The sequence below is a fragment of the Sorex fumeus genome, unplaced genomic scaffold (assembly GCF_029834395.1).
Source record: "Sorex fumeus unplaced genomic scaffold, SorFum_2.1 ptg000006l, whole genome shotgun sequence".
NCBI lineage: Eukaryota > Metazoa > Chordata > Mammalia > Eulipotyphla > Soricidae > Sorex > Sorex fumeus.
This window is the reverse complement of record NW_026606063.1, coordinates 13005956-13033539: the sequence shown is the minus strand read 5'-3', so window position 1 is coordinate 13033539 and position 27584 is coordinate 13005956. Positions and strand designations below refer to the sequence as shown.

Sequence of the window (27584 nt, the reverse complement as noted above, 5' to 3'; positions counted from 1 at the left end):
TTAAGAGCCACACCTGGCTGTGCTCAGGGGTTACTCCTGACTGTGCTCAGGCATCACTCCTCATAGGGCTTGGGGGACCATATGTGGTGCCTGAGATAGAACTTGGGCTGGCTGAATGCAAGCCAAGTGCCCTACCTATATACTATCTCTCCAGCCCTGGCAACACTCTTGGCTAGGTACTTGTCTGGATGTAACGGGAATTAAGAACTATAAAAAGCGGGACAGAGCCTAGATGTGGCTCAAAAAGCACACGACAGCAAATGTATTTCAGGGTCTGGAGAGACAGCTTACAGGGCAGAGTGCAGGCTTTGTGATGGGGAGCCCAGGTTGGATTTCCAGTACAGGATGATTCCAGGAACATGGCTATGAGTTACCTGTGAGCAGAGAGCCAGGAATAGCCCGTCACGAGTTGTCCAAGAGCAAAAATTATAGAGCTATATGGTTGCTGGGGATGTAGTTCCCTGGTGGAGCACTTGTCTTGCATGTGTGAGTCCCTGAGCTTGGGTCAGGCGTGGCTCACCACCCCCACCTCCTACTCTCACTATATATGTAAGCTCAGTCTCCAAATCACCTATCATTGAATAATCACAGATGTGATTCAACAATTATTTTGTTTTGTGCTTGTATCAAAGAGGAGGGGGACATTCAAGAGAAAGCAGACATGTCATTTTTAAAAAATCAAGTTTATTAACATAACATTGTACACATTTATCAAAAAATTTTGTTTTTGGGTCATACCTGGCAGTGCTCGGGGCTTACTCCTAGTGGGACCTGGAGAATTATATGCAGTGCTGGGAGATCAAACCCAGGAAGACTGCAAAGCAAACATCTTACCTGTTGTCAACCCATGTTATCCATTACACGTCATTTTGATTCCAAGTAAGTAATCACAAATAATCTTCTAGGGAGATAGCTCAAAGGGCTGGACTGGTCCCCGGCATTGCATGAGCTCCCCTAACACTGCGAAGAGTGACCCCTAAATCCCACCAGTATGGTCCCAGGACAAAACCCATCACAATATTCAGTTAATTAAGAACACAGAAGGGGTGGTGGTGGCGGTGGCTTAGTCCTGAATGAAAAGAGTGCGTTTACTTCGGTGGGTCTGTGTTGATGCCATATTTCTCCTTGAGAAGCTTCAACTGTTCCTCCTTCTTCTTTGTATCCATCTTCTGAAATGCCTGTAAATGTGGTGAGCATGAAAGTTAACAGCAACCAAGAGTCAAAGGAACTTCGCCAACACTACAGGAGAATTCCCACGCACCCTCCCTCACAGAAACAGTCCTGCATCAACTCTTCTATGAGTATTCCTTACGCCCATACCAGTGAGAGCCGCTGTCATACTCACCCTGTTGGCATTGTAGTATAACACTACCAGGTATCTGTTACAAACATTGAATCCCGACAGGTGATCACAGGCATTCTTGGCATCGAAGATGTCTTCATAGACTACATAAGCTGTTCCTCTAGTTTCTGGTGTGTTTCCCCTAAAGAGTTAAATTGGGATTTATTGAAATACACAATACATGAGCACTGGTGTCTAAAGGCTGGAGCAATAGTATAGCAGGTAGGGCGCATGCCTTGACTGTGGTAGACCTGGATTCAATCCCTGGCACCCCATATGGTGCCCCAAGCCCCGCCAGGAGTGATCTCTGAGCACAGAGCCAGGAGTAAGCCTGGAGCACCGTTGGGTGTGGCCCCACTGTCACTGTCCTCCCATTGTTCATCAATTTGCTCGGGCGGGCCCAGTAACGTCTCCATCTTGAGACTTGTTACTGTGTTTGGCACATTGAATACATCACGAGGAGCTTGCCAGGTTTTGCCGTGCGGGCGAGATACTCTTGGTAGCTTGCCGGGCTCTCCGAGAGGGGCAGAGGAATCAAACCAGGCTCGGCTGGGCTGGCTGTGCGCAAGACAAACGCTCTACCACAGATTTAGGAGCAAAACCATAGGACAGTGGGCAGGGGCAATCTCCTTGCATGTGGCTGACCCAGGTTTGATCCCTTCCACCAAATATGTCCTTTGAGAACCACTTGGGAGTGATCCCAGAGCACAGGAGTAAGCCCTGAGTACCACCGGGTGTGGTTCCCAAAGCAAAGTAAAAGAAAAGAAAATAGATATTTACCTGAGCACTGAAAGTTGGAAAGCCACTTTCTCCCTATACTGTTTCTCCATCCCCAGTACACACAGTTTTCTTACTTAACAGAGTTATATTCTGAGAAGTGCATCAGGAAGTCATGTCATAGTGCAATGCATCAAAGAATAATTACACAAATGTAGAGGGGATAGCAACTGACACTAATTACCTTTATTTTAGCAGTGCCACGAGTGGTGTCAGGGCCAGTGCTCTACCACTGAATTATATCCTTGGCCATTACCTGTCTTTTAAAACAGCAGTGTAGTTCTTCAGACCTCAACTTCCAAAATTTGTTGTTGAATGGGACAGAACCCAGGGCTTCATACATGTGAAGCTTGTACCCTACCACCGACTGACACACCCAGTTCATGCATTCAACCATGCTGGGAGTCACGCCTAATGGCGCACAGGGAACCACGTGCTTCAAAGGATTTAATAATCCAGCCACACACAAGGCAAATACCCCTGCACTATGTCTCCAGCCCCATACCATCATTTTCGTTTTGGGGGGGGAGGGGGGTGGCGAGGGGAGAGGGTCACACCCAGTGGTGCTTAGGGTTTACTCCTGGCCCTGCACTCAAGGATCACTCCTCACAGGCTCGGCGGGCCATCTGGGGTGCCAGGGACTGAATCAGGGTCAGCCACATGCAAAGCAAGCACCCTACCTGCTGTACTATGGCTCCAGCCCTACAAGTATTTTTAATAGCTGCCCAGGGACACTGGGGACAGTCCCCCGTGATGTCAGACCTAAGCTCAGGGCCTCACAAATGTTAAATGTGTTCTACCCGCTGAGTTAGCTCTCTGACTCCTACATCCATTGGATAGATGGGGAGCAGGACTGGATCAAACCTGGTGGTATCAGGCCTGTCTTCTGGCCATGTTCTGGTCACTCTTGGTGTACAGTGGACTATATCAGTATTGCCAGTTCCATGCAAGGCCTTAACTCTGTACTACTGCTTCAGCCCCAGCCACATCCATCTTTACACACTCTGTGCTCTCCTGAATCACACAGCCAGTCTGAAAACAGCCGGGCTGCAGCAGAGGTTGGGGCAGAAGAGCACTTGCGGTCGGTCATCTCCAAGTCAGAGCAGGTTAGAAGGTGGCTGGAATTTGTCAAAGCTGGGCTTTGCTCTCATGCAGGCACTTTTGGCCAACTCCTCTCTAGCCTCTCCAGGTTGGATCAAGCCATGGCACTGCAAGATGCTGAGCACCAAGGAAAGGGGGGGGGGGGGGGGCGGGGGAATCTTACAAAATAGAATGGAGGGGGCCGGAGTGATAGCACCGAGTTTATCTTGCACACTGCCGAGGTTCAATCCCTGGCATCCCATATGGTCCCCCAAGCACAGCCAGGAGTAATTCCTGAGTGCAGAGCCAGGAGTAACCCCTAAGCATTGCTGGTTGTGACCTAAAAGGAAAAACAACAACAAAAGATGGAATTGTGGGCCTGCTACGGGACCAGGCTTGAGATGCTGCGGGGTGGCTGAGAATATGGAGACAATGGTGGAGGGAAGGTGACAGTGGTGATGGGATGGGGGTTGGAACAGAGAATGCCTGTAACAAATCATCATGAACAACTTTGTTAACCACAGGAAGGGGGGGGGGGAATACAACTAGAGACTACCCTAAGGAAAAAAACACATCGTTTTTCCTTTGGAATAAAAACATCAAAAGCTTATGGACAAAAATGAGGAGATTACGTCAAGTGCATTCACTGTGCCAATGCCTCCAGTGGGCGCTCCCAAGTACTCTCAAGGTGGGGACTGACTTCCTCCTGTCAATTTTTTCATGCACCCTTTCTTAAAAAGCTGAAACAGGTGCCAGAGAGATAGAACAATGGGTAAGGTGTTTGTCTTGCATGCTGACCTGGGTTTGAACCCCAGCATCCCATATGATCCCCCAAACATCGTCAGGAGTAGTAACTCTTGAGCACAGAGCAAGGAATAACCCCTGAGCACTGCTGAGTGTGGCCCACAAACAAAAACAAAGCTAAAACAAAAAAGCAAAAGCATCTCTTTCATCTTACAACTCCTTAAACAGAAATTACTATTTTGGGGGACAACAGCAAGACCCCTGTTACTGAGGAACTGGTCAGGGAAAGTGCAATGCTCTGAGGAGGGACGGCTAATACAGGCCCACAGCACGGTGCTCACATGGGCTCTCTAGTCTGATCCTCTTTAAAAAGTGTTGAAAAGTATCACAGGACCTGGGAGGGCGTACAGTGGTTAGTGTCCATGCCTAGTATGTCCCTGACCCGGGTTCAATTCCTGGCACCAAATACTGTGGGGTCCCGCTCCAGCTCCTCTGGGATGGTCTGGTGACCCCTGGAACTGCAGGCCCAAGCAGCATTACCTCTCAGACCCTAGTACTGAATCACAGATGGTGTCCACGGGCCTGTGAGCACCGCCTGGGAGACCCAGAAGAATTAAAAACAAAAAGGGCTGTTAAGTCTAAATATTATACTTCAGAGGCAACTGACGCGCCAAGGGCTTAACTAGCTGCCAAGTTTCACTAGCAAGGGCTGGTCTTACAACCAACCTAGGAAATAGATGCAGAAATGGCCACACTGAAGCTCAAAGGCCCTGTCTATCCAGTTCACCTGTCTCTGGGCCATACCCGGCCATGCTGGGGCACTATTCTTGGCCCTGTGTTCAGGATTAATCCCTGGCGCTACTTGAAGGACCATATATGTGGTGTTGGAAAAAAGATCGGGATTGGCAGGAAGCAAGGCAATACCTGAACACTTGTCCATCCTGTCCCGTTCCTTAGAAGAGTGTTTCTTGGGGCCAGAGCTATAGTACAGCGGGTAGGGCATTTGCCTTGCACGCGGCCAACCCGGGTTCAATCCCCAGCATCCCATCTGGTCGCCCAAGCACCGCCAGGAGTAATTCCTGAGTGCACAGCCAGGTATAACCCCTGTGTGTTGCTGGGTGTGACATCCCTCCCCCCCCCCCAAAAAAAATGTTTCTTAACCTAGAATCCACGCACCCTGAAAGTAAAGGCAATATGTGTTTTTATTCTGTGGAGAAGATCTGAAGCCTTGATCAATACTCAAATGAGATCTCCTAAAATAAGATGAGGCTGATTTTCATTCGCAGTCAGAGTGCCTTGATTATAAGTTTCTCTCTCTCTATTTTTTTTTGGGTCACACCCTGCGATGCACAGGGGTTACTCCTGGCTCTGCACTCAGGAATTACTCCTGGCAGTGCTCAGGGGACCATATGGAATGCTGGGAATCAAACCCAGGTCAGCTGTGTGCAAGGCAAATGCCCTACCTGCTGTGCTATCACTCCAGCCCCACTGTTTTTGAGACAGAAAATGGTCATTCAAAAAAAATGTCCGACATCTCAAAGTTCTAGAAGTTCAAAGGATCTCAGGTCATGAAAGATGTGATTTTTTTCCCCCTCTTAGCCATAAAACAAAATAACTCTCCCAAAAAACACACAAAATAAATCATTCTGATTTCAAATTTTTTGTTTTGGGGCCACACTTGGCAGTGCCTGGGGGACCACACGGGGTGCTGGAGATCAAACTCAGGCTGGCCCCAACACAACCAATCTTGAGACTCTCAGAGCTTTATTTAGCTAGGCCTACATATAGTCTATGCAGCCACCTCTAGCTGTTCTGCTGTTAGTTAAATTCTGAGACTACAATTCAATCAGTTTTTAAAATGACAGTTCAAAAGTTTCACTAAGACTTACACTCTGGTGCTGGAGCGATAGCACAGTGGGTAGGGCGTTTACCTTGCACGTGGCCGACCCGGGCTCGATCCCCGGCATCCTATATGGTCCCCCAAACACCGCCAGGAGTAATTCCTCATGCAAAGCCAGGAGGAACTCCTGAGCATTGCAGGGTATGACCCAAAAAGCAAAAAAAAAAAAAAAAAAGCAAAAACTTACACTCTGGGCCAGAGTGATAGTACAGCGGGTAGGGCGTTTGCCTTGCACGCGGTCAACCCAGTTTCAATCCCCAGCATCCCATATGGTCCACAAGCATCTCCAGGAGTAATTCCTGAGTGCAGAGCCAGGGGTAAACTCTGAGCATGTTTTTGGTGTGATCCAAAAAAAAAAACAAAGACACTCAGCTGGGGCTGGAATAGTGATAGTAGAGTGGGTAAGGCACTCTCCATGCACACAGCCAACCCAAGTTTGATCTTGGGCATCTCATATGGTTCCCCAAGGCCTAACAGGAGTAATCCCTGAGCACAGAGCCAGGAATCAGCCTTGAGCACCACCAGGTGTGGCCCCAAAACCAAAGGGGGTAAAAAAGAAGACACTGTGGGCAGGGCACCTATCTTGCATGTGATGACCAGGATTTAAGCCCTAGCACCCCATACAGTCCCCAGAGCCCTGCTAGGAGTGATTCCTGAGCAGAGCTGTAATACGGAAGTTCAGTAAGCTCTGGGCACCGTGGGGGATGACAACAAGAAACAAAACCAAAACCCAAAACAAACACTTACACTCTGATCTGACGAATAGGTCCATATTTCCCAAATATGTCATACATTTCTTCAGCTGTGATTTTGTACGGCAAATTTCTTATATACAAGATCCGATTTACTTCAGGAGGAAGGCGAATCTAAAATGGAAAAATATATGCACTGGTGTTATAATCAGGATCAGCTCTCTGGGCTGGGTCTGCCCCAACACCTAACAAGCCAATTTCTCAAGGACATGCATTTAAAACAATTATTTAAAAGGATAGTTTTTGGGTTGTGTTTTTTTTTGGGGGGGGGGGGGGCGCTACACCTGACCATGCTCGGGGGACCAAACTGGATGCTGGAATCAAGCTGAATTGGCCCAGTGCAAGGCAAATGCCCTGCCTGCTGTACTATCCCTCCAGCCCCAAGGATACATTTTTAATGCATAGAATACCAAGGGCCTGGGATGTGGCTCACGTGGCGAGAGTACTTGCTGTGTCTGGGCCTGGCCCTGGATTCAATCCCTGGCACCATCTGCTGCTCCCTCCCTGTATTCCCCACCACTTCTGACAGTGATGGCCCTCCCCCAAAGAGAAAAGCAATTGTGTGTCTTGGTCTCAGGAAAGAATAGAACTACAACAAAACCCAGGTTTCCTATCACCATGGTAAACCAAGGATTTCCAATCTCATTTAAATTCTCAACGCAACTTGGAGCAGTGCGGTGGCTTCAAGCAGGGCAGGGCTTCATAAACACACACCCCTCCCCCCAACCTCACCACCACCCTCAGGCCCCTCACAGTTCCTCAGTCACGTGTGACATAACGAAGAAGACTGTTTGTATTTGCCAAATAATAAAATTCTAGGGATTGGAAAGATAGTGCAGTGGGTAGCACGCTTGCCTCGGACGCATGCTCTGAGGCCCACCAGGAGTGATTCAAGAGTGCAGAGCTGGGGATTGCTGGGCTCAGACATCAGAGCTGCCGGAACTGTGCCTGTCATATGACTCCAGGGATTTGAAATCGCAATCTGTTGGCAGGCAAGTCGGCATTCTAAGCAACGGGTCCACTCCTCTGGGTCCTACCTGCAATGTTCCATCTCAGCCTAACTTATTTCTCTGAGGTCTCTGATACCTTACTACCATCTCCCCATGTCCCCCGCAGTGCCAGGGATAGAAACCTCACAACCAAAGGCAGGCATTCAACAACTGAGCCACTGCCCTGACTTTTTCTTTGGGAGGAGGGGGGTGAGGGTGAGGGTGGGAGGGGGGTGGGGTTGGATCACCCCTGACCATGCTTGGGTAACCAAATGTGCTGCCGGGATTAACCTAGAGCTGGCCGCATACAAAATAAGAGTGTGAACCCCTGGATTCGACTACTGGTACCATGTAACAACAGGTGATCACCCGAGTCCTAATTCCTAGTCAAATTTGCTTCTTCATTCTATAAGGTTCCTCAATTCTCACCAACGCTCTCTAGCATCTGGGCTCGCCTTATCCTCTTCCCTGCCCATCCCATAGATCATGCTTAACGGAGAACTGACATGACCCATAAGTGCTTACGACTCACCTATCACTAACCCCTCCCCCCATATAGCCTCGTCCATATCCACCTGCTTGGCCTCTAATTACCGTGCCAATCCCCACTCCACCCCAAACCACCTTGAACTTAACCCATCTTCTACGTGTCCCACTCTATTCCCACTGGCTTATAAACACAATCTATGCCACACACTTCAAAAAGCCCTCGAGGAACATCCTGTCTCCTACACGCGAGAACTCCCCGCAAGAACTATCACTTTTCTCAATTCTTATCCTGCAGGAACCACATTTTCATCCACTGACACGATCCACTGGAGGCTACCCAAAGTCTCCATCACCAGGAGAGATAGTCCAGTGCCCAAGACACCGCTTGCACTGCATCCAGCCCACACTGGTTATAGACTCCCCACGCCCCACGAGGTCCCCTGAGCACCACCAGGAGCGAGCTATGAGCCCATTTGGCTGTGGGCCTCCCCCCACCTCCCCAAGTCCCCGTGTCTAACTGTACCATGTCTGATTGTCTAACTCGCTGTCTTCATCTTACTAGGTAGCTCTCAGCAGCTTACAGCTGTCCACTTTCCTTCTTAAGACATTTTCTCCGTTGCTTTCCACAATACCCTGCTACCACTCAAATGCAAGCAGAGGTTTTTTTTTTTTTTGCCCCATTCACTCCTGTATTAGCAATACCTAGTGTGTGGCACACAGTAGGAGTTCAAAATATATTTAACCAATGAGGGCCGGAGGCGTGTCTCAGCAGTGAAGAGCGTACCCCCTTGCAAGCAAGGAGACCTGGGTCCTGGCTTCTGCACGGGGAAAACATGTTACATATGCGGAGCTGGTGACACAGTTGGAGCTCAGAAATTTAACTAAAGCAACGAATTGCAAAAGCTCCGCGGTCGGAGAATCCTAGGCGTCAGGTGTCTTTTGCTGCAAGAACACAGACAACGGCCTCTACCCGTTATCAGAGACTCATCTGCGTGGACCCCGCGGCAGATGCTCAGGTGGGGCTCAAGGGAAGGCCAGCGACGGGATGGGGGGCAGAAAGTTAAGGGGCGCTCGGGAGCCACGGAGGGGGCCGGGGCCAGGAGGGGCCGAGCTCCAGGGCCGGCCGAGCGTGGGGGAGCGTTGGTGCGCGTTGGTGGGCGTCGCTGCCCGTCGCGGCGAAGCCCTGCCCTCCCCGGCCCCAGGCCCGCTACTCACATTCGCCCTCTTCGCCGCTTGCATCGCCATCTCGGCGGACCGAAGAAGTGACCGGGGCCCACGCAGAAATTTCTCTGGAGGCGGCCGAGGCTCCACGCAGCTCCGAGCGGTGCGCACCGCGGGACAGGCGGGACGTCAACAACCCGGCGCCCCCGGAAGCAGGTAGGAACGCCGGAAGCGGCGCCGTCTCACGTCGCGACGTGCTGACGTTGCGTCCCACGCGCGAAAAGGTTCCGGGCAGAACGAGACGGAGGCGAGAAAAACGAGGCCCGGAGTCCCGAAGGCGCCGCGCCGGAAGGGGCGGGGCTCTGGGCTAAGTAAAGGGAGGTGTTCCGGCGGGGCGGGCCTAGCGAGTGGGAACTGGCCGAGGGGGCGGGGCCGAGCTCAGGTGAGTGGCGGAGGGGGCGGAGCTTAACCGAGGATCCCAGCAGGTGGGGCCGGCGCCCAAGGCGGCTGGACCTGAACTTCTGGAACTGGAGGGCACCTCTCCGGGGGGGATTCTCGGGATGTAGGCAGGTAGATTAGGGATTAGGGAAGTTCCCCCTATCTCCACATCATGGCAATGAAATTTCTGGAAAGTAATAAAGCCACCAGTCCTAAGTCTGACCCACTTTGTGGATACAGAAAGCCAAACTTGTTAAGACCTTCTCCATCACAGACCCTGAGAAAACTGGACTAAGGGCCTGAAGGAAATTCCTCAAGAATCCTCAATTCCAGGGGCTGGAGCAATAGCACAGCATCCCATATGGTCCCCCAGGCACTGCCAGGAGTGATTCCTGAGTGCAAAGCCAGTAGTAACCCCTGAGCATCGCTGGGTGTGACCCAAAAAGCAAAAGAAAAAAAAAAGAACCCTCAATTCCTTCCTTTAGTCTGATTAACGGGCTGCAGCGATAGCACAGTGGGTACGGCATTTGCCTTGCACACCGCCAACCTGGGTTCGATTCCTTCATCCCTTTCGGAGAGCCCGGCAAGCTACCGAGAGTATCCTTCCCCCATGGCAGAGCCTGGCAAGCTCCCCTTGGCATATTCAATATGCCAAAAAACGGGCTGGAGCAATAGCACAGCGGGTAGGGCATTTGCCTTGCATGCTGCCAACCTGGGTTCAATTCCCAGCATCCCATCTGGTCCCCTGAGCACCACCAGGAGTAATTCCTGAGTGTAGAGTCAGGAGTAGCCCCTGTGCATTGCCAGGTGTGACCCAAAAAGCAAAAAAAAAAAAAAAAAAAAAAAAAAAAAGCCAAAAACAGTAACAAGTCTCACAATGGAGACATTACTGGTGCCCCCTCAAGCAAATTAATGAACAATGGGAGGACAGTGCAAATCTGATTAACCCTGAGCTAGTCCAGACCGGGGAAGACTGGACCCACCTCTCAAGAGAAGATCTAGCAGGAAGAAAGGTCAAGAAAAGGAGTTTCTCAAACACCAACCACTCCCAAGTCTATCCCGTCAGCAACGACCCTCGCTCCCGTCAGCAACCACCCTAGCAATGGAATTTTTTGGGTTTTATTTTTTGGCTTTGGGATCACACCAGGCAAAGCTCAGGGGTTCCTCCTGGTTCTGCACTCAGGAATTCCTTCTGGCAGTGCTTGAGGGGCCATATGGGATGCCGGGACCGAACTTGGCTGTGTGCAAGGCAAATGCCTTACCCGCTGTACTATGGCTCCAGCCCCTAGCAATGGCGTCTTACCTAGCTAGAAAGCCTCATGTGGGGTAGCTTGGAGAAACCCTATAAAAGCACCTTCAACAAAGGAAGGGCACACATATATTGCCCATGCTCATGTGCTGCTTTTGCCCATGTGGCTGAGCACATGTAGTGCCTGAGCACGTGTGTCACCTGCATCTCTCCTGTTGAGATGTGTACTTTCATAGCTAATGCTGGGATGTCTGCAGGGTCTCTCTCTGCCTTTGGAGAAGCCCACGTTCTCTCTTGAATGCGTTATTCTCTTTCTCTCTCCTTCCCCTTTCTAAAATCCTCCAAATAAAATCTGTTTTACTTCATTGCTCATCTATTCCTGAAATTCTTTCCTGCAAGGCAAAGCAAGGCAAGAACCCAGTAACTCTGAGTAAGGCCTAAGACTGATTTTTCCTTCAAAGAACAATTCCTTGTCCCAACCTGAGTCTGTGGTTCCCAGGGAAATCAAGCAGTGGGGATCAACTCCAGGGCCGAGAAGACCAAGTGGATGTTAGGTTTGGCTTGTCACCACATCATGGTGCTGGTGGGGCTGATCTTCCACCCCACCACCCAGTTTATGCCCTAGGACCCCCTGCAAGGGAACAAGTCACCCTCCAAATACACTTGCTCTTAGCTTTTTTATTTCTTGCGGTGCGAGGATCAAACTTCAGTCCTCCATAAGCAATGCACGTGCTCTAGCATTGAGCACCAGCCCTGGGCCCAATTCCTTAGAAGTTGCATTGTGGGGCCAGGAGCTGGCCGGTGTGGCTTAGGCTGGCCAGTTTTCTTGCCTGGCTGCGATGAAAAGTCTCTTTCAAGTTTTGCTCTGGAAAACCTGAAGTGGATCTGCCCTGTGGCAGGCACCCCTTCACTGGGGCATTTCCAGGACGATCTTGCCCATGTTCTGGTTGGTCTCCATGTAGGCATGGGCCTCTTGGATTTCAGCCATTGGGTAGACTCTGTCCAGGACCGGCTGGAGACGTTGGGGTCCCTCGGTGGAGAAGTGAGGCAGAACTTGTTCTGTGAAAGCCTTCACCAGCATTTGTTTGTACTAAGATAAGGGAAAGGAGATCATCAGCCTGGACCAAGCCCTTATATCTCTATCTCGCCACTCCCAACCTGTTCTACTGATTTCTACCCCTCCCTCTCACAACCCAACAAGTGTGTGCCAGCCTCCTGGTGTGTGACCTTTGCTCCAGACAGAGTGAGCACTGCCGCCTACAGTCAAATAGCAGTCACTGCCAGCAGGAAGACTGCTTTAGAAAATTTGGGAGTCACACCCTGTGGCACCCAGAGGTGCTACCCTTGTGGGACCATGTGGTGCCGGGGATCAAAACTGGGCATCTGGCCTGAAAAGCAAGCATTCCAATCCACTGACTGGCTATCTCTATAGGCCCTGAAAAACTATTTTAAAGAGAAGGTGTTGGGGTCAAAGAGATGCCTCAATTGGTTGAGCACATGCTTTTCATGGGGGAAGTCGGGTTCCTCTCTCTGGCCCCATTTAGTACCTAGAGCTTGGAAGCCCCACCAAGCACCATTAGGCATGCCCCTCACCCCACCCTGCCACACCCCACTCCCATCAAAAATAATGACTTTGGGGCCATAGCGCCAGCTCAGGAAGTTGGAGCACATGCTTGTCATGCAGGAGTCTGGCGGGGTCCCATCCCTGGCAATTCAAGGGCCCCTGAGCACTAAGCCAGAAGTAGCACCTGAGCACTGCCAGTGTGACAAAAAAAAAAAAAAACTAAAAAAAAAAAAAGAGAAAAGTCTTAGGCAAGAAGTACAGGTGACGTTCAGAGGCTCAGTTCAAAATGGATTCCTAAAAGTGAAGTCATGAAATTGCTCTTACCTGGGTCGACTAGGAGAGTATCATGCTAAAATGAGTCAGGGGGAGAGGGACAGACATGATTGCACTCATTTGTGGGATATAAAAAGCATAGTATGAAACTAATACCCAAAGACAGTAGAAATGAAGGCCACAACAGGGCCACAGTTAAAAGCTTGCCACAAGCAGCAGGGTGAGCAGGGCACAGGGGGCAGTGAGAAGTGCAGTTAGGACACGGAAGGGACCATTATGACAATGATAGTTGGAAATGATCACTCTGCACAAGATCTGTGTGTTGAAAGGAAGTAAAGGGATATACATGACAACTTTCAGTACCTGTATTGCAAACCACAGTGACTAAAAGGGAAGAAGGGGAGTATCTGCCATAGAGACAAGGCAGGCTAGGGGAATGGGCGGGTGGGAAATGTACACTGGTGAAAGGTCGGGTGTTGAAACATTGGATGACTGAATCTCTGTGCATCTCACAGTGACTCAGTAAAATGAAGGGTAGGAAGCTGTTTTGCTTGAACAAACAAACAAAACCAAAATGGATTCCTAAGCTCTGCTTAAGAAATCGGGGTGTGCTCCAGGTCCCAAACAGAGCCGAGATCACCGGGAAGTCCCAGATGGGGTAGGTGCCGCATCCCGCCTCCTCCAGATGGAACCCCAGTGACCATGAGCCTCTACAAGCATAGCTTGGGCATGCGGGAACCAGAACTTTTACTCCAGCCGCGTAACATCTCCTTATATACAAAGTGATCAATGGAAAGTAAATCATCCAATGTTTCTCCCTGAAAATCAGGCTTAACTCTTTTACAAATCACAACACCCAATAGGAGAGAGAGAACAAAAGGGAATGCCCTGCCACAGAGGCAGGGTGGGATGGGGGGTAAGGGGAGTGGGAGGAATACTGGAATCCATGGTGGTGGGAAACGGTCACTGGTGGAGAGATGGGTATTCAAAATAAATTTTAAAAAAATTACATTGGATAAAAAAAAGAGAAATAGGGGTGCTCAAAAGGAGAGAACAAAAGGGAATGCCCTGCCACAGAGGCAGGGTGGAATGGGGGTGGGTGGGAGGGATACTGGGATCCGTGGTGGTGGGAAATGGGCACTGGTGGAGGGATGGGTACTCGATCATTGTATAATTGAAACCCAAGCACAAAAATTTGTAAGTCTACAACTGTACCTCATGGTGTTTCACTAATAAAAATTAAACAAAAAAAAAAAAAGAAATAGGGGTGCTTCCAGGGCCCAAATAGGAAGCTGACCTGAGGCAGGACTGAGAATCTGTGCTGCGGAACATTCCCGAGGCCTCCCCTGCTGGAATGCCACAGAGAGGTCTCAGGAGCTCATCATTTGTGGAAGGTAGACGCTGGCTAGCCTACCCACTTCAGAGGCTTTCTTTTTTCTTCTTTTTGCTTTTTGGGTCACACCTGGCGATGCTCAAGAGTTACTCCTGGCACTCAGAAATTACTCCTGGCGGTGCTCAGAGGACCATATGAGATGCTGGGAATCAAACCCGGGTTGGCCGCGTGCAAGGCAAATACCCTACCCACTGTGCGATCACTCCAGCCTAGAGGAGGCTTTCTTAGGACACTGAGAAGCAGAGCTCAGCCTTTGAAAACTGCGTCTTAGAAGCAGCAGAAAACCTAGTGTGGCCAATGCTTTGTCCCTTCTGTTGGAGAGCTTCACAATACATTATTTATCAGCTGCCCTCTTCCCAAAAGATTGAGGCTTCCAGTCACCAGTTCATTCCATGAAATTGGGTCACCTCTTTACCCAGAGGGAGGCCGCTTTCTCTATAGGTCCCTAAGCTGAGGTGTGACAGTTTCCTGTAAATGAATCACGTTCTTCTTTGTATTAGATAAATGACTCATCTCTCACCTCTTTGTCCCTATTTCTTAGCAGACTGGTGATCAGACTTCCTCGTTTAAAAAGCAGCTTGGAAAGCAGAGGCCCACTGATGTCCACTCCTCCCAACAATCCATAGAGAATCCAGCGACCGTCAAGGGCCAGGCAGTTGACATTTTTCTCCCAGTAGGATCCGCCTACGCAGTCTAGAATGAGGTTGACTCCAGCTCCTGTCATATGAAACAGACATGCAATGCTAATGAGCCACAAAGTTTGAGGCAAAATAAGCTCTCTCCAAGCTCTATTTGTGGTGTCTGTCCAGGTATACAAAAATGCAGGTAGAATTCAGAAACATTGCTGACAGAGATCTCCCTCTACATCAGCTACTTTACATGGAGGTAAGGTAGCTGATGTCTATCATATATATGTGCCATACAGTTCATCTCTTTTATTTATGATTTATTTTCAGGCTTGGGGCTACACCTGGCTGTGCTCAGGCCAACTCCTGGCAGTACCTGGGACCACGTGCATTGCTGGGGACTGAACTGGGGTTGGCCTCATGCAAGGTAAGCAAACAGTGCATCCCCTGTGCTATCCTGCCAACCCTTAGTTAATCTTTTATGATCCCTAGCTAGCAGGAGGGAAATGCGGCAATACCAGGATGGAGGATCTCCCCTGACATTCAGGTGAGTAGAAACTGGCACCTGGGCTAGGGTAGAAAGATTCACCTGGAGTTAAAGGGCAGGCTAATTTCTAGAACATGTAGGAATCGTCTCACTTATACTAATACACATGGAAACCACCTTCAACCTAAAAACTGCCGAAAAAGGAAAAAAAAAGTTCTAAGAATCCAGAGAACAACTTCAAGAATTGCTAATTAAGGGGCTGGAGAGATAGCACAGCGGGTAGGGCGTTTGCCTTGCACGCGGCCGACCCGGGTTCGATTCCCAGCATCCCATATGGTCCCCCGAGCACCGTCAGGAGCAATTCCTGAGTGCAGAGCCAGGAGTAACCCCTGTGCATTGCCGGGTGTGACCCAAAAAGCAAAAAAAAAAAAAAATAGAATTTCTAATTTAGCTCAGCAAGATGCCCTGGCACTGATCAATATATAAAACCCACTGGTCTCGCTAGCAGTGAGTAATCTGAAATGATGAAAAGAATCTGCTGAATAACAAAATACTTATATAATAGATATTAACTTCAAAAAATACACAACTGAGTGTCCGTTTTCAGGGGTTCAACACTAGAGGGTTTGAATTTCAGCTAGTGTGCATTTCGCAGCTGCGAGACAGCCAGGCAGAGAGCCGGCAATCTTAGGGTTGCGAAGGGTTTTTATTTAATCATCTCTGAAATTCCTGCCGAGCTACAGATGCTGTTGTTTACCTTTGGTGAATTTCAGTGCAGCTTCAGAAAAATCCTCTTCCTTGTAATTGAACCCGGCAGCTGCCCCGAGCTTTTGGGCCATCTGAAGCTTCTCTGAGGAGCCAGCTGTGACCAGAGGAATAGCACCTGCCATTCGCGTGAGCTGGATGGCAGCTGTGCCCACACCACTTGATCCTGCATGGATTAGCACGAACTCTCCTGCCCGAACATTTCCTGTAACAGAAAGCACACGGTCCCTCCTCTGTGGAACACACCGGGCCCCGGGACCACCAAATGCCAGGCCTCCCTCCAGCCTCTGTTTCAGTACAGATACCAAACCAAGAACTCACACATGCAAACTGAGTTACACCCCGGATAGCTCTGTTGGTGGAGAGTAGGGGTTAGAAGCCACGCCTGGCACGGTTAGGGGGCTAATATTGGGGCTGAGTGCTTGAGTGTCTCTCCCTGCAGAGCTCCGGGGATCGTATGAACCCAGGGCTCTTGCATGCAAAGCGGGTCTTCCCGCCCTCACAGAAAACCTCCTTGATCTCAGATCCTTTCCTTTCTTCTTTCTTTTATCCTGTCTGAGGGGGCCCATTGGGGTCTCACTGAGCCCTACTGGCCCCAATTCCCAGCTGCTCTCAGGGGACTGTGCAGGTTGGGATCAAATTCAAACCGCACGTGTGCTACCCATTTGGCGAGCTATCCCCTCTTTTTTTGGGGGGTGTCTTTGGTGGGGAGAGGGGAAGGGAGTGAGTTTTTGGGTCACAGCGAACAGTGCTCAGGGCTTCTCCAGGCTCTGCACTCAGGGAACACTCTTAGTGGTACGCAGGGGAACAAGATGCAGTGCTGGGGACTGAACCAGGGTTGGCTCCATACAAGGAAAGCACTTTAACTTCTCTATGATCTCTCCAGGCCTCTGTACTTTTTTTTTTTTCCCTATTTTTTGGGTCACATACACATAACCTCAGCGATACATACATAGTGGTTACTCCTGGCTCTACACTCAGGAATTACTCCTGGCAGTGCTCGGGGGGACCATATGGGATGCTGGGAATCGAACCCAGGTCGGGAGGGGGGAATGTGTGCAGAGATAGAACCCCAGGCCTCGTCCTTGCAAATCATGTGGTGTCCCTCTGAGCTACATGCCTGGCGATGCCGCCTTAAGCCACCTGTCGTCTGCCTCCAGCGGTCCCCATCACTGTCAATTGTAAAGGGAGCTGGTCCCCTTTGCAGCACGAAGGCTGTCTAGTTCTTCTGCATATGTTGACTCCCCAGTGATACTGAGGTCCTGAAACTGGCCCACAAAAAATTAAGAGTCAAATTTAAAATGAAGAGCCAGCAAGCTCTGCTGGGTGGGGACAGTTGTCCTTGTTGAACTTGTCCACTTCTGCACAAAGCCCAAGATAAGATGGAACCAGCACCTTTCGCTTTGCGGTCTGCTGATCAGATGCAATGTACCTCAAGGAACTGTCCAGGAGGGAATGTACTGCTCATTTTGGCGCCAACCAGTCTGCTACTGTCCTTTCTAAAAACATGCCTCCTTCCCCTCTCTCCTTTCTTTTTTTCCGACCACATCCAGCAGTGCTCAGGGATAATTCCTGGCAGGGTTCAGGAGACCATACGGATGCCGAGGACCATATCCATGTCAGCGGTGTTTGAAGCAAGTGCTCTAACCACTGTACTATCACTCTAGCCCCCATTTCTTTAGAAAAACCACTTCCTGTCACCTTGAAACAAAATGGCTTGTTTGTCTGTCTGGGGGGCCACACTTGGAGGTGTGCAGGGGTCACTGCTACTGGTGCTTGGAAGACCATATGTGGTGCTGGGGACCAAACCAGGTTGGCCGCAAGTAAGGCGAGTGCCCCCTCTGCTGTGCTTTCTCTTCATGCCCCTAAATGCCTTTCTTCAGACAATAGATCTGCATTGTCTCAAGTTCCTAGCATCTAAGGAAACCTATTTTTCTCCTGCCTACTCGTCTCTGGAGTGATTGCACGTGGCCAACAAGGTCAACATGAGTTCGATTCCTCCACCCCCTCGGAGAGCCCGGCAAGCTACCGAGAGTATCTCGCCCGCATGGCAAAGCTTGGCAAGCTACTCGTGACGTATTCAATATGCCAAACACAGTAACAACAAGTCTCACAATGGAGAGGTTACTGGGCCCGCTTGAGCAAATCGATGAACAATGGGAGGACAGCACTACAGTGCTACTCTTGTCTCTGGAGCACTGAGTTTCAAGTGGCGAGCACCCACACCTGCTTGGTCAGCTTTCCCTCAGATTGCTGCCTGGCCAGGGTGGGAGGGGGGAGAGCAGTCAGGAAATGCCAGTCCAGTGAACGTCTGTCTGCTGCTCAGAGCAGCTCTGAGAAGCTGGGGCCACTACGGGCCCACAGGGAACAGACTTGGCATCTGCGAAACACATCTTTCGCCTGACACCCAACCACAGCTCACACCAGGCCAAGCGGCTCTTCCTAAGCCAGGGGTCACTGGGTGACAAGTTACAGCTGGGTGTGGCTGAGGTCACAGTTGTCCCCAGAGACCTGCTGGACCGGGTGGTGGCTTAGTCACGAAGAAGGTGAGCCTCAGCTGGGACAGTGTGAGGCTGGGGAATTACTCACCCACCAAGTGCAGCAGCTGGAAGGCCGTGAGCCAGGCCTCGGGGATGGCTGCTGCCTGGGGCAGACTCAGGCCCTGCGGAACAGGCATGAGGAGGCCCTCGGGCACGGTGACATACTGCGCCTGGCCCCCACCGGGCAGCAGAGCCATGGCTGCGTCCCCGATCTTCCAGGGGCCCCGGCAGCCGGGCCCCAGCTCCGCCACATGTCCGGAAGCTTCGAGTCCCAAAATGCTGCTGGCTCCTGGGGGTGGCGGGTACAGGCCTCGCCTCTGCGGACAGAGGGAGCACAGAAGTGTGTGTGTGTGTGTGTGTGTGTGTGTGTGTGTGTGTGTGTGTGTGCATGCACGCACACTAGACATCCTGGGGTCCCTTGCAACAGCCTCCTCCTCCCACCCCTATTTTTGTTTTGCCAAACAGAAAATTCAGGGTAGGTTACCATCAGGAGTCCCCGACATCCCAGCACCATTGGGAGCAAACCCTGCAACATCTAATCCAGCCAAGAGGAGCAGCTGGGGATGGCCTGGAGCGGTTCAGATACCCGAGGGTGGGGGTGGGGGTGGAAAAATTCAGGATAAAACCTAGTTCTGGTTTTGGGGCCACATCTGGCATTGCTTGGGGCTTACCCCTGGCTCTGTGCTTAGTTATCACTCCTGAGAGCTCAGGGGACCTGCCAGGGATTGAACCTGAGTTCTGAGTCAACCCTGTGCTAGGAAAACATCCTATTTGCTGTACCATACCTCGGGCCCTAAAGCCTAATTTTTTTTTAAGTCAGGAAAGATAGAAAAGGGAGGTTTTATGCAACTCAGAGGCTGTAGGATACAGAATTGGTGGCAGCCTAACTGGTGCAGGGGGTCCTTCCTGAGTTCCCTCCCCTCCCCTGCTGGATGCATGGAGACACAAGTTGTTCTTTATCTGGAACACAGTTGATCCACAGTGGCCTATGGGTGAACTCTGGGTGGATTCTGGTTCGCAATTACCCTGCGTGCCCTGTCCACATGGCTTTAACCTCGTAGGTGCAGGGCCTGGCTTCGGATCCCCTCGTGCTAACAAAACCAAACTAACAAAAGCTGCAAGAGTCCAGGCTCAGAAGCGCGAGCACCGGCTGCAGCTGAGTTTCAGGGTACCTGCATTAAGTCCCCTCGATTCAAGGCGGCAGCCGCCACCCGCAGGAGGACTTCACCCTCTCCTGGGCTGGGTCGGGCCACCTCCTTCACGTACAGGTTCTCGGGTCCTCCCGGCTGGTCAAAGTGCACCGCCAACATGTTCCCTAGAGGGTACAGGAAAGCCGGGGGAGCAGCGCGAAGTTGGAGGCGCGCAGCACCTGGGGCGGCGGGCAGCGCCCCCTGCCGGCAGGCCCCCGCCTCGCCGCGCGCCCCTTCCCCACTCTACGCTCCCGGATACACCTCCGGCCCCCCGCGGACCCTACCCAGGGGACACCGATAGAGGAAGGGGACCCAGCGGGTTGAAAACAGCGGAGCGGGAAAGTACGGGGGAGCCCACGAGGTTGGGATCTCCGCCCCCCCTCTCCCCCCACGACTCTCCGAAGGTCCCTGGCGAGTTACCTGCTCGCTGGGGCCTTGCGCGTCCTGGGTCCAGAGCGGAGTTTGCAGGCGTCTGCGCCGCGGGCCGGGCTGCTAGGACTCTGGGCGGCTGGGGTGGGGCCACCCGGCCGCTCTCCTCCGCCCTCTTCCTTTCCGTCCTTTCAGATGCAAAGTGAGTGACCACAAATTGGTTCCCCAACCCCCGCACCCCAATCCCGGCCTTTCGGAAGTCATTTTTCTCTTCTTTTAACTGGAAGTGCTCAGGGAAAGAAGGCAAAGGTTCCCCCCTCTCTAGGGAACCGGACCCGAACGCTCGCAGCTGCATTTCCCAGCCAGGCCTGGCTTTCTTGCCCTGAGTGCTGGGCGCCTGCCAACTGCCCATCTCGTGGACAGGCCTCTTGCCTGTGGGAGAGCAGGCAGAGCGCCGCAGAAGCTCAAACAGTGGAGCCCAGATGCTCTTGAGGCGGGCAATGCTCCCAAACCAGAAAAGGAAAGATATTGGCAAGGATGTGGAACCCGCTGCCGGTAGGAATGCAAATTGTGACAACTGATCGGAAAAACAGTGTGGCAGTTGACCCAAAAATTAAAAATTAAGATTATCAAATGATCCACCAATTCCACCTTGGGGTATATACCTTACATAATGAAAGCAGGGGGCATGGAAAGATAGTACAGTGGGTAGGGCTCTTTCCTTGCACAAAGCGGATCTGGATTTGATCCCTGGTATCCCATATGGTTCCCCCAAGCATTGGCAGGAGTGATTTCTGAGTGCAGAGCCAGGAGTAACCCTGAGCATCACCAGGTGTGACCTAAAAACCTAAATAAAGAATTTTAAAATAATGGAAAGCAGGGAATATATACATATATATGCAACATATTCTATTATACATACGATATGTTTTGTTGGGGGCCCATCCTGGAATGTCTGAGAGCTGCTTGGAGCTTGTGATCCATGTACCCAACCCTTGGAACTCTCTCTGATCCTGAATAATGTTTTGTTTGTTGGAGGATGGGGCGCACTTGGTGGTGATAGGGATCATAGCAGAGGCTTCCCATATGCCCCCCCCCACACACACACACACAAGCAAGCACCACCAGGAGTACTTCCTGAGTGTAGAGCCAGGAGTAACGCCTGGGCATCACTGGGTGTGACCCAAAAGGAAAAAAAAGCAAACAAACCCAAGAATGTAGTGTAGTAGCCCAGTTGAATCATGATAATAGCTTGGCTAGGGGAGATAGTATTGAAATGGAGACAAAGGGAAGAATTAAAAAGATATAGGTGGGGGGTATGGTGGGACCAGCAGGTCAATCTGTATCTGTGAGGTGAGTGCATCAGCAGCCTGACGGCACCTTCAGACTTCCAGATACCCCAAAATTGCTGCTGTGCCTTTGGCCAGACCCCAAAAACTTCAGGCAAAGTTTACCAAGAAAGTCAACAGCCAAAAGTTAGGTATGTGAGAGACACACCCACAAATCACCTCTGGCTCAGCTATATAATTGGAGGCATGACCTCTCTGGTTCCTGATCGGACTGCTTAATGGCCATGATCCTGAGCCGGCCCTTTGCTCCCCATCCCAATGAGATCCTGATTCGCCACTCATGAACTGCCTCTCTGGCTCCTGATCAAGCTGCTTAATGGCCATGGTCCCAGAGACTCAGAAACAAATCTTGAAACCCAGTGACTTTTGGCAGAAATGCATCTGGACCCAGCAGAAGGTGACTGTCGCCTGGCCACCCCAGGGGGGAAAGGGTGCTGTCCCTCCTCCTGCTCCCCCTTGGCGGCTTGGTGGTCGCCATCCGCCAAAGGTCACTGGACAGTCAGGTTTGGGCCCGCAGTGACGAGACAGTGGGGCATCATGGGATGGGAGTGGAGCCGGCTCTTTCCTTCCTGTTCCAATGAGGTCGTGAGTCGCCACCCACAAATGGCCTCTCTGACTCCTGATCAAACTGCTAAACGGCCATGATCCCAGAGACTCAGGAACAAATCTCAGAACCCAGCAGGTTTTGGCAGAAATCTCTCCACATTTAATTGTTAAAATTTTGAAATTTCAAAATTGCGCAGCCACTACTGCAGCTGCACAACATCTTATGTTATTCATAACCAGCAATAGAAAACAAATTGTCCACTGTTGCCTTTTTGGCAGATCCTAGTTTTCATTTCATTTCATTTCATCATCCTGTTAATCGTCGATTGCCTCGAGCAGGCCCCAGTAACGTCTCTTTCATCCTAGCCCTGAGATTATATTCAGGGCTCTTTAGGAAAATGAGACCCATCATTGTTACTGGTATTTGGCATATTTGGTAGGCCACGGGGAGTTTGCCAGACTCTGCCCTGTGGGCAGGCTACATTCGACAGCCTGCAAGTTTGTCCAAAGTAGGAATGAGATAATAAGACTCAGAGACTATAAAATCCAGATCCCGGACGAGAGCAGTGCAGTCTCTGCCCCCGCGCTTCGGTGTTCCTTCCCGGAGTCCCTTGGAGGGGAGCGGGTTGAGCTTTCCTCCCCGCCCCGGCCAGGGCTACGGCAGCCGGAGACCTCCAGGACCAGCCACCACCATGCTGAGACCACTCTCCGCACACCTGAAGGTACTGGCAGAGGGACAAAGCCACGCGGGTTCCGGGGCCGAGACCTCCAAGCCTACTCGAATTGGAGTCGAGCATCTTCCACCCAGATCCTCCAAATTCCAGTAGGCGGGGGTCACACCCACCACCTGGCCCCCTGGCGCCGTGTAATCCCATCAGCGGCCAAGACTCAGAGACTATAAAATCCAGATCCCGGACGAGAGCAGTGCAGTCTCTGCCCCCGCGCTTCGGTGTTCCTTCCCGGAGTCCCTTGGAGGGGAGCGGGTTGAGCTTTCCTCCCCGCCCCGGCCAGGGCTACAGCAGCCGGAGACCTCCAGGACCAGCCACCACCATGCTGAGACCACTCTCCGCACACCTGAAGGTACTGGCAGAGGGACAAAGCCACGCGGGTTCCGGGGCCGAGACCTCCAAGCCTACTCGAATTGGAGTCGAGCATCTTCCACCCAGATCCTCCAAATTCCAGTAGGCGGGGGTCACACCCACCACCTGGCCCCCTGGCGCCGTGTAATCCCATCAGCGGCCAAGACTCAGAGACTATAAAATCCAGATCCCGGACGAGAGCAGTGCAGTCTCTGCCCCCGCGCTTCGGTGTTCCTTCCCGGAGTCCCTTGGAGGGGAGCGGGTTGAGCTTTCCTCCCCGCCCCGGCCAGGGCTACGGCAGCCGGAGACCTCCAGGACCAGCCACCACCATGCTGAGACCACTCTCCGCACACCTGAAGGTACTGGCAGAGGGACAAAGCCACGCGGGTTCCGGGGCCGAGACCTCCAAGCCTACTCGAATTGGAGTCGAGCATCTTCCACCCAGATCCTCCAAATTCCAGTAGGCGGGGGTCACACCCGCCACCTGGCCCCCTGGCGCCGTGTAATCCCATCAGCGGCCAAGACTCAGAGACTATAAAATCCAGATCCCGGACGAGAGCAGTGCAGTCTCTGCCCCCGCGCTTCGGTGTTCCTTCCCGGAGTCCCTTGGAGGGGAGCGGGTTGAGCTTTCCTCCCCGCCCCGGCCAGGGCTACAGCAGCCGGAGACCTCCAGGACCAGCCACCACCATGCTGAGACCACTCTCCGCACACCTGAAGGTACTGGCAGAGGGACAAAGCCACGCGGGTTCCGGGGCCGAGACCTCCAAGCCTACTCGAATTGGAGTCGAGCATCTTCCACCCAGATCCTCCAAATTCCAGTAGGCGGGGGTCACACCCACCACCTGGCCCCCTGGCGCCGTGTAATCCCATCAGCGGCCAAGACTCAGAGACTATAAAATCCAGATCCCGGACGAGAGCAGTGCAGTCTCTGCCCCCGCGCTTCGGTGTTCCTTCCCGGAGTCCCTTGGAGGGGAGCGGGTTGAGCTTTCCTCCCCGCCCCGGCCAGGGCTACAGCAGTCGGAGACCTCCAGGACCAGCCACCACCATGCTGAGACCACTCTCCGCACACCTGAAGGTACTGGCAGAGGGACAAAGCCACGCGGGTTCCGGGGCCGAGACCTCCAAGCCTACTCGAATTGGAGTCGAGCATCTTCCACCCAGATCCTCCAAATTCCAGTAGGCGGGGGTCACACCCACCACCTGGCCCCCTGGCGCCGTGTAATCCCATCAGCGGCCAAGACTCAGAGACTATAAAATTCAGATCCTAGTGTTGGGGTAAAATCCCAAATAATTATGGTGGGTCTGGTGTCAAAATATTTAATGTAATCAAAATAGAGAGAGTAATGTGGAAATCATCTGCCCCACAGGTAGGGAGAGGGTGTAGGATGGGGGTATTCTGGGGTTTTTGGGGGTGGAGAATGGGCACTGGTGAAGGTACTAGTGTTTCATTGTATGACCGAGACTTAAACCCAAAAGCTTTGTAACTGCTCTCACAGTGATTCAATAAATAAAATTATTAAAAATGAAAAAAAAGTAAGGTGGAGTTTATGCCCAATTCAATCAGCCTAATCAGTGGCTGAATAAACAGCAGTACTGCTACATTAAAAAATATATATATAGGAAATAAAATGCATCACTGGGTGATCTGTTAGATACGAAGATATGAGAGAGGGGGTGTCATGTCTCGCCCAAGGTACCTGGGGTCTGTCCCTGAAAGGATGGTAGTTACTGTACCAAATTAGAGTTGGTTACTCAGAGGCTAGTTACTCAAAAGACAAGGGTTGATGCAAAAAGGGTTTTATTCAGATGGACTTTTTGTCTCAAAAAATACATCTTACTCTCAGATGTCTAGGTATGGCTAGGGGTTCATATCAGGTTGACTGGGAAAGTAGTGAGAATAAATTTGACACAAGAAATTGTGGGTCAGGAAGAAGGGTGTTGTATCTTGAGATGGTCCAGGCTGGTTAGTAGTTTTGGGGTTTTCTCTCCCCCATCCATCATCACTGGACCTAGCTGGACATTAAGAACACAATGCATGAGGACATCACTAGGACTGAGAGGCAGGGTGAAGGCCCAGGCAGGGTGAGAAGTTATGCAATGTCCCTCAGAGAGTAGCAGGATGCCATCATTCATGCCTGCTCACTTAATGTTGCGCTAGTCATGGGAAAGAAGGCCCTGGAAGGGCAGCAACTGTGATCAGGTGATCATCATGTGCTACATTTGGATCCTGTAGGGTGGACCGCTGAGGTGTCTGATCGGAAGGAAGTATCAACTTGTCCACTTGGTGTGTGTATCTGGGGTTCAGAGGAGCGGTTAGGGCCAAGGCTTTGCATTTTGGAGTTGAGTCGGTAGAAATTTGTCTTTCGCTTTTCAGAATGCCTGAAATTCTAGATGAAATGGATTTGGTTTCTTCCCCAAAATCCATGCAACCAACAGTCCTAGATAATGGCCTAGAAGGAAAAATGACAAAAAGTTCTGTTAAGGGACTGGAGAGATAGTATGGCAGGCAGGGTGCACGTGGCCATCCCAGGTTGAATCCCTGGCATCCGCTGTGATTCCCTGAGCCCACCAAAAGTGACCCCTGAACTCAAAGCCAGAAGTAAGTCCTGAGCATCACTGGGTATGGCCCCAAACAAAGCAAAAATCTGTCTGAATACATTTGGTTTATCACATGAACATTTTATAAACCATATATGGTTGATAAAGCACTTCACCATAAAAAAATATATGACAGATAACACAAACTTCTGTGGCTCGTCTGTTCTCCTGCAGCAGGCAGGTAGGTAGGGCACCCTTTGGCACTGAATTTCAAGAAGTCAGGCTGGGGATTGTCAAGTGTATGGCTGGCATGTGTAAGAACTGGGTTTAATTTCTGGCACTGAAAAAAAGTTTTTGTTTTTTTTCCCCCCAAAAGTTATAAAGCCAAGATGTCATGTGAAAAGAATCTGCCCGTTCCTAGCACCCAGCACCAGACTATGGTGCCAGGTCAAAGCCCAAGGTCAGAACCCAAAGACCCAGCAAGGGACCAGTTTGTTCAACAGGAACAAATATCTGATAAATGCCTGATAAGACAGGCACTGGGTCCAAAAGGGGGTCAGGAGGGGGCGGGGGGGAGGGGAGAGAGAGAGAGGGAGGGAGGGAGGGAGGGAGGAAAGGAGGGAGGGAGGGAGGGAGAAGGAGAGAGAGAGAGAGGGAGGGAGAGAGAGCTAGAGAGCGAGCACTTAAAGGGTTCTTTTGCATAGTCCCCTGGGTAATGTCATGAGAGTCCCCAAGAACAGACCCTGAAGTAGCCTTGAAGTCCACCAGGTGTGCACCCCTACCAAAAAAAAAACAAGGAGGTCATCTGAACCCCAAATCCTTTCCCCCTGCTAATGCCCTAGCAGTGGGTTTCCCCACCCCAGTGGTGTCGGGGGTTGAGCTCAGGGCCTCTCACATGCGAGGCGGGTCTGGACTCTCACCTGCAAAAAAGCCTAGGCTGGAACAGCTGGGAAAAGGTCTATAAAACCAGCTGCGCAGGCCAGGGGTGTGGGCCAGACCTGTGCTCCAAATGAACGCGGCTCTGGGTTCCTCCACCGCACCAAAAAAAGAAAAGAAAACGTTTGCAAAAGCAAGTGGGGTGCACTCCACTATGGCGTTGCCCACACCCCTTCCTCTGGGTGTCTAACAGATTTTCCTTTCCTTGATTGCTCTCTGGAGAGGCCTGCACCCTCTATTAAAATATGTTTTTTTTCCCCTCCTATAATTCTGTAACAGTTTTTTTGCTGAGCTGTCTTCTCCTGAGTTTACTATTATTCATTTGTTTTATTTTGAGGTCACACCTGGCACCTGGCTTGGTGCTAAGGCAGGAGAAGAGGGAACTATGAGGGCCAGAAATCAAACCTCATGTATGCCAGACAAAAGATCTTCTGCTAAGTCATATTCCCTGGCCCTGCAATATTTTTCTGCAAGAACAGAGAGGAATAGAGACTTAGAGTCTGGGGTAAAGTTTGGGCCTGTAATGCCCATGCCATGAAGGAGAGCATGCTGACAGCTGACTCCTTCCTTCCTTCCTTCCTTCCTCCCTCCTTCTTCTTTCTTCTTCCTTCCTTCCTTCCTTCCTTCCTTCCTTCCTTCCTTCCTTCCTTCCGTCCTTCCACCCTCCCTTCCTTTCCTTCCCTGTCTTGCTCTCTCCCTTTTACTTCTCTTCTTTCTTTCTTTCCTTCCTTCCTTCCTTCCTTCCTTCTGTCCTTCCACCCTCCCTTTCCTTCCCTGTCTTGCTCTCTCCCTTTTACTCCTCTTCTTTCTTTCTTTCTTTCTTTCTTTCTTTCTTTCTTTCTTTCTTTCTTTCTTTCCTTCCTTCCTTCCTTCTTCCTTCTTCTTTCTTCCTCCTTCCTTCCTTCCTTCCTTCCTTCCTTCCTTCCTTCCTTCCTTCTGTCCTTCCACCCTCCCTTTCCTTCCCTGTCTTGCTCTCTCCCTTTTACTTCTCTTCTCTTCTTTCTTCCT

General features: G+C 51.1%; 2 protein-coding genes across 2 annotated transcripts; both read right to left on the bottom strand.

Annotated features, from left to right (window-relative positions):
• Nucleotides 1-664: 664 nt before the first annotated feature.
• On the bottom strand, nt 665-9454 carry SF3B6 (splicing factor 3b subunit 6). Its single transcript, XM_056126886.1, has 4 exons — nt 9289-9454; nt 6591-6709; nt 1346-1484; nt 665-1178 (listed from the first exon to the last, which is right to left on the bottom strand). The coding sequence occupies exons 1-4, from the start codon at nt 9316-9318 to the stop codon at nt 1089-1091; spliced, it is 378 nt and encodes a 125-aa protein (XP_055982861.1). The 5' UTR covers nt 9319-9454; the 3' UTR covers nt 665-1088.
• Nucleotides 9455-11724: 2270 nt separating this feature from the next.
• On the bottom strand, nt 11725-20212 carry LOC130035613 (quinone oxidoreductase PIG3). The gene is made up of 6 exons (XM_056127409.1): nt 20180-20212; nt 19742-19884; nt 18619-18886; nt 16022-16234; nt 14672-14868; nt 11725-12011 (listed from the first exon to the last, which is right to left on the bottom strand). The coding sequence occupies exons 2-6, from the start codon at nt 19877-19879 to the stop codon at nt 11829-11831; spliced, it is 999 nt and encodes a 332-aa protein (XP_055983384.1). The 5' UTR covers nt 19880-19884; nt 20180-20212; the 3' UTR covers nt 11725-11828.
• Between the last annotated feature and the right edge of the window lie 7372 nt (nt 20213-27584).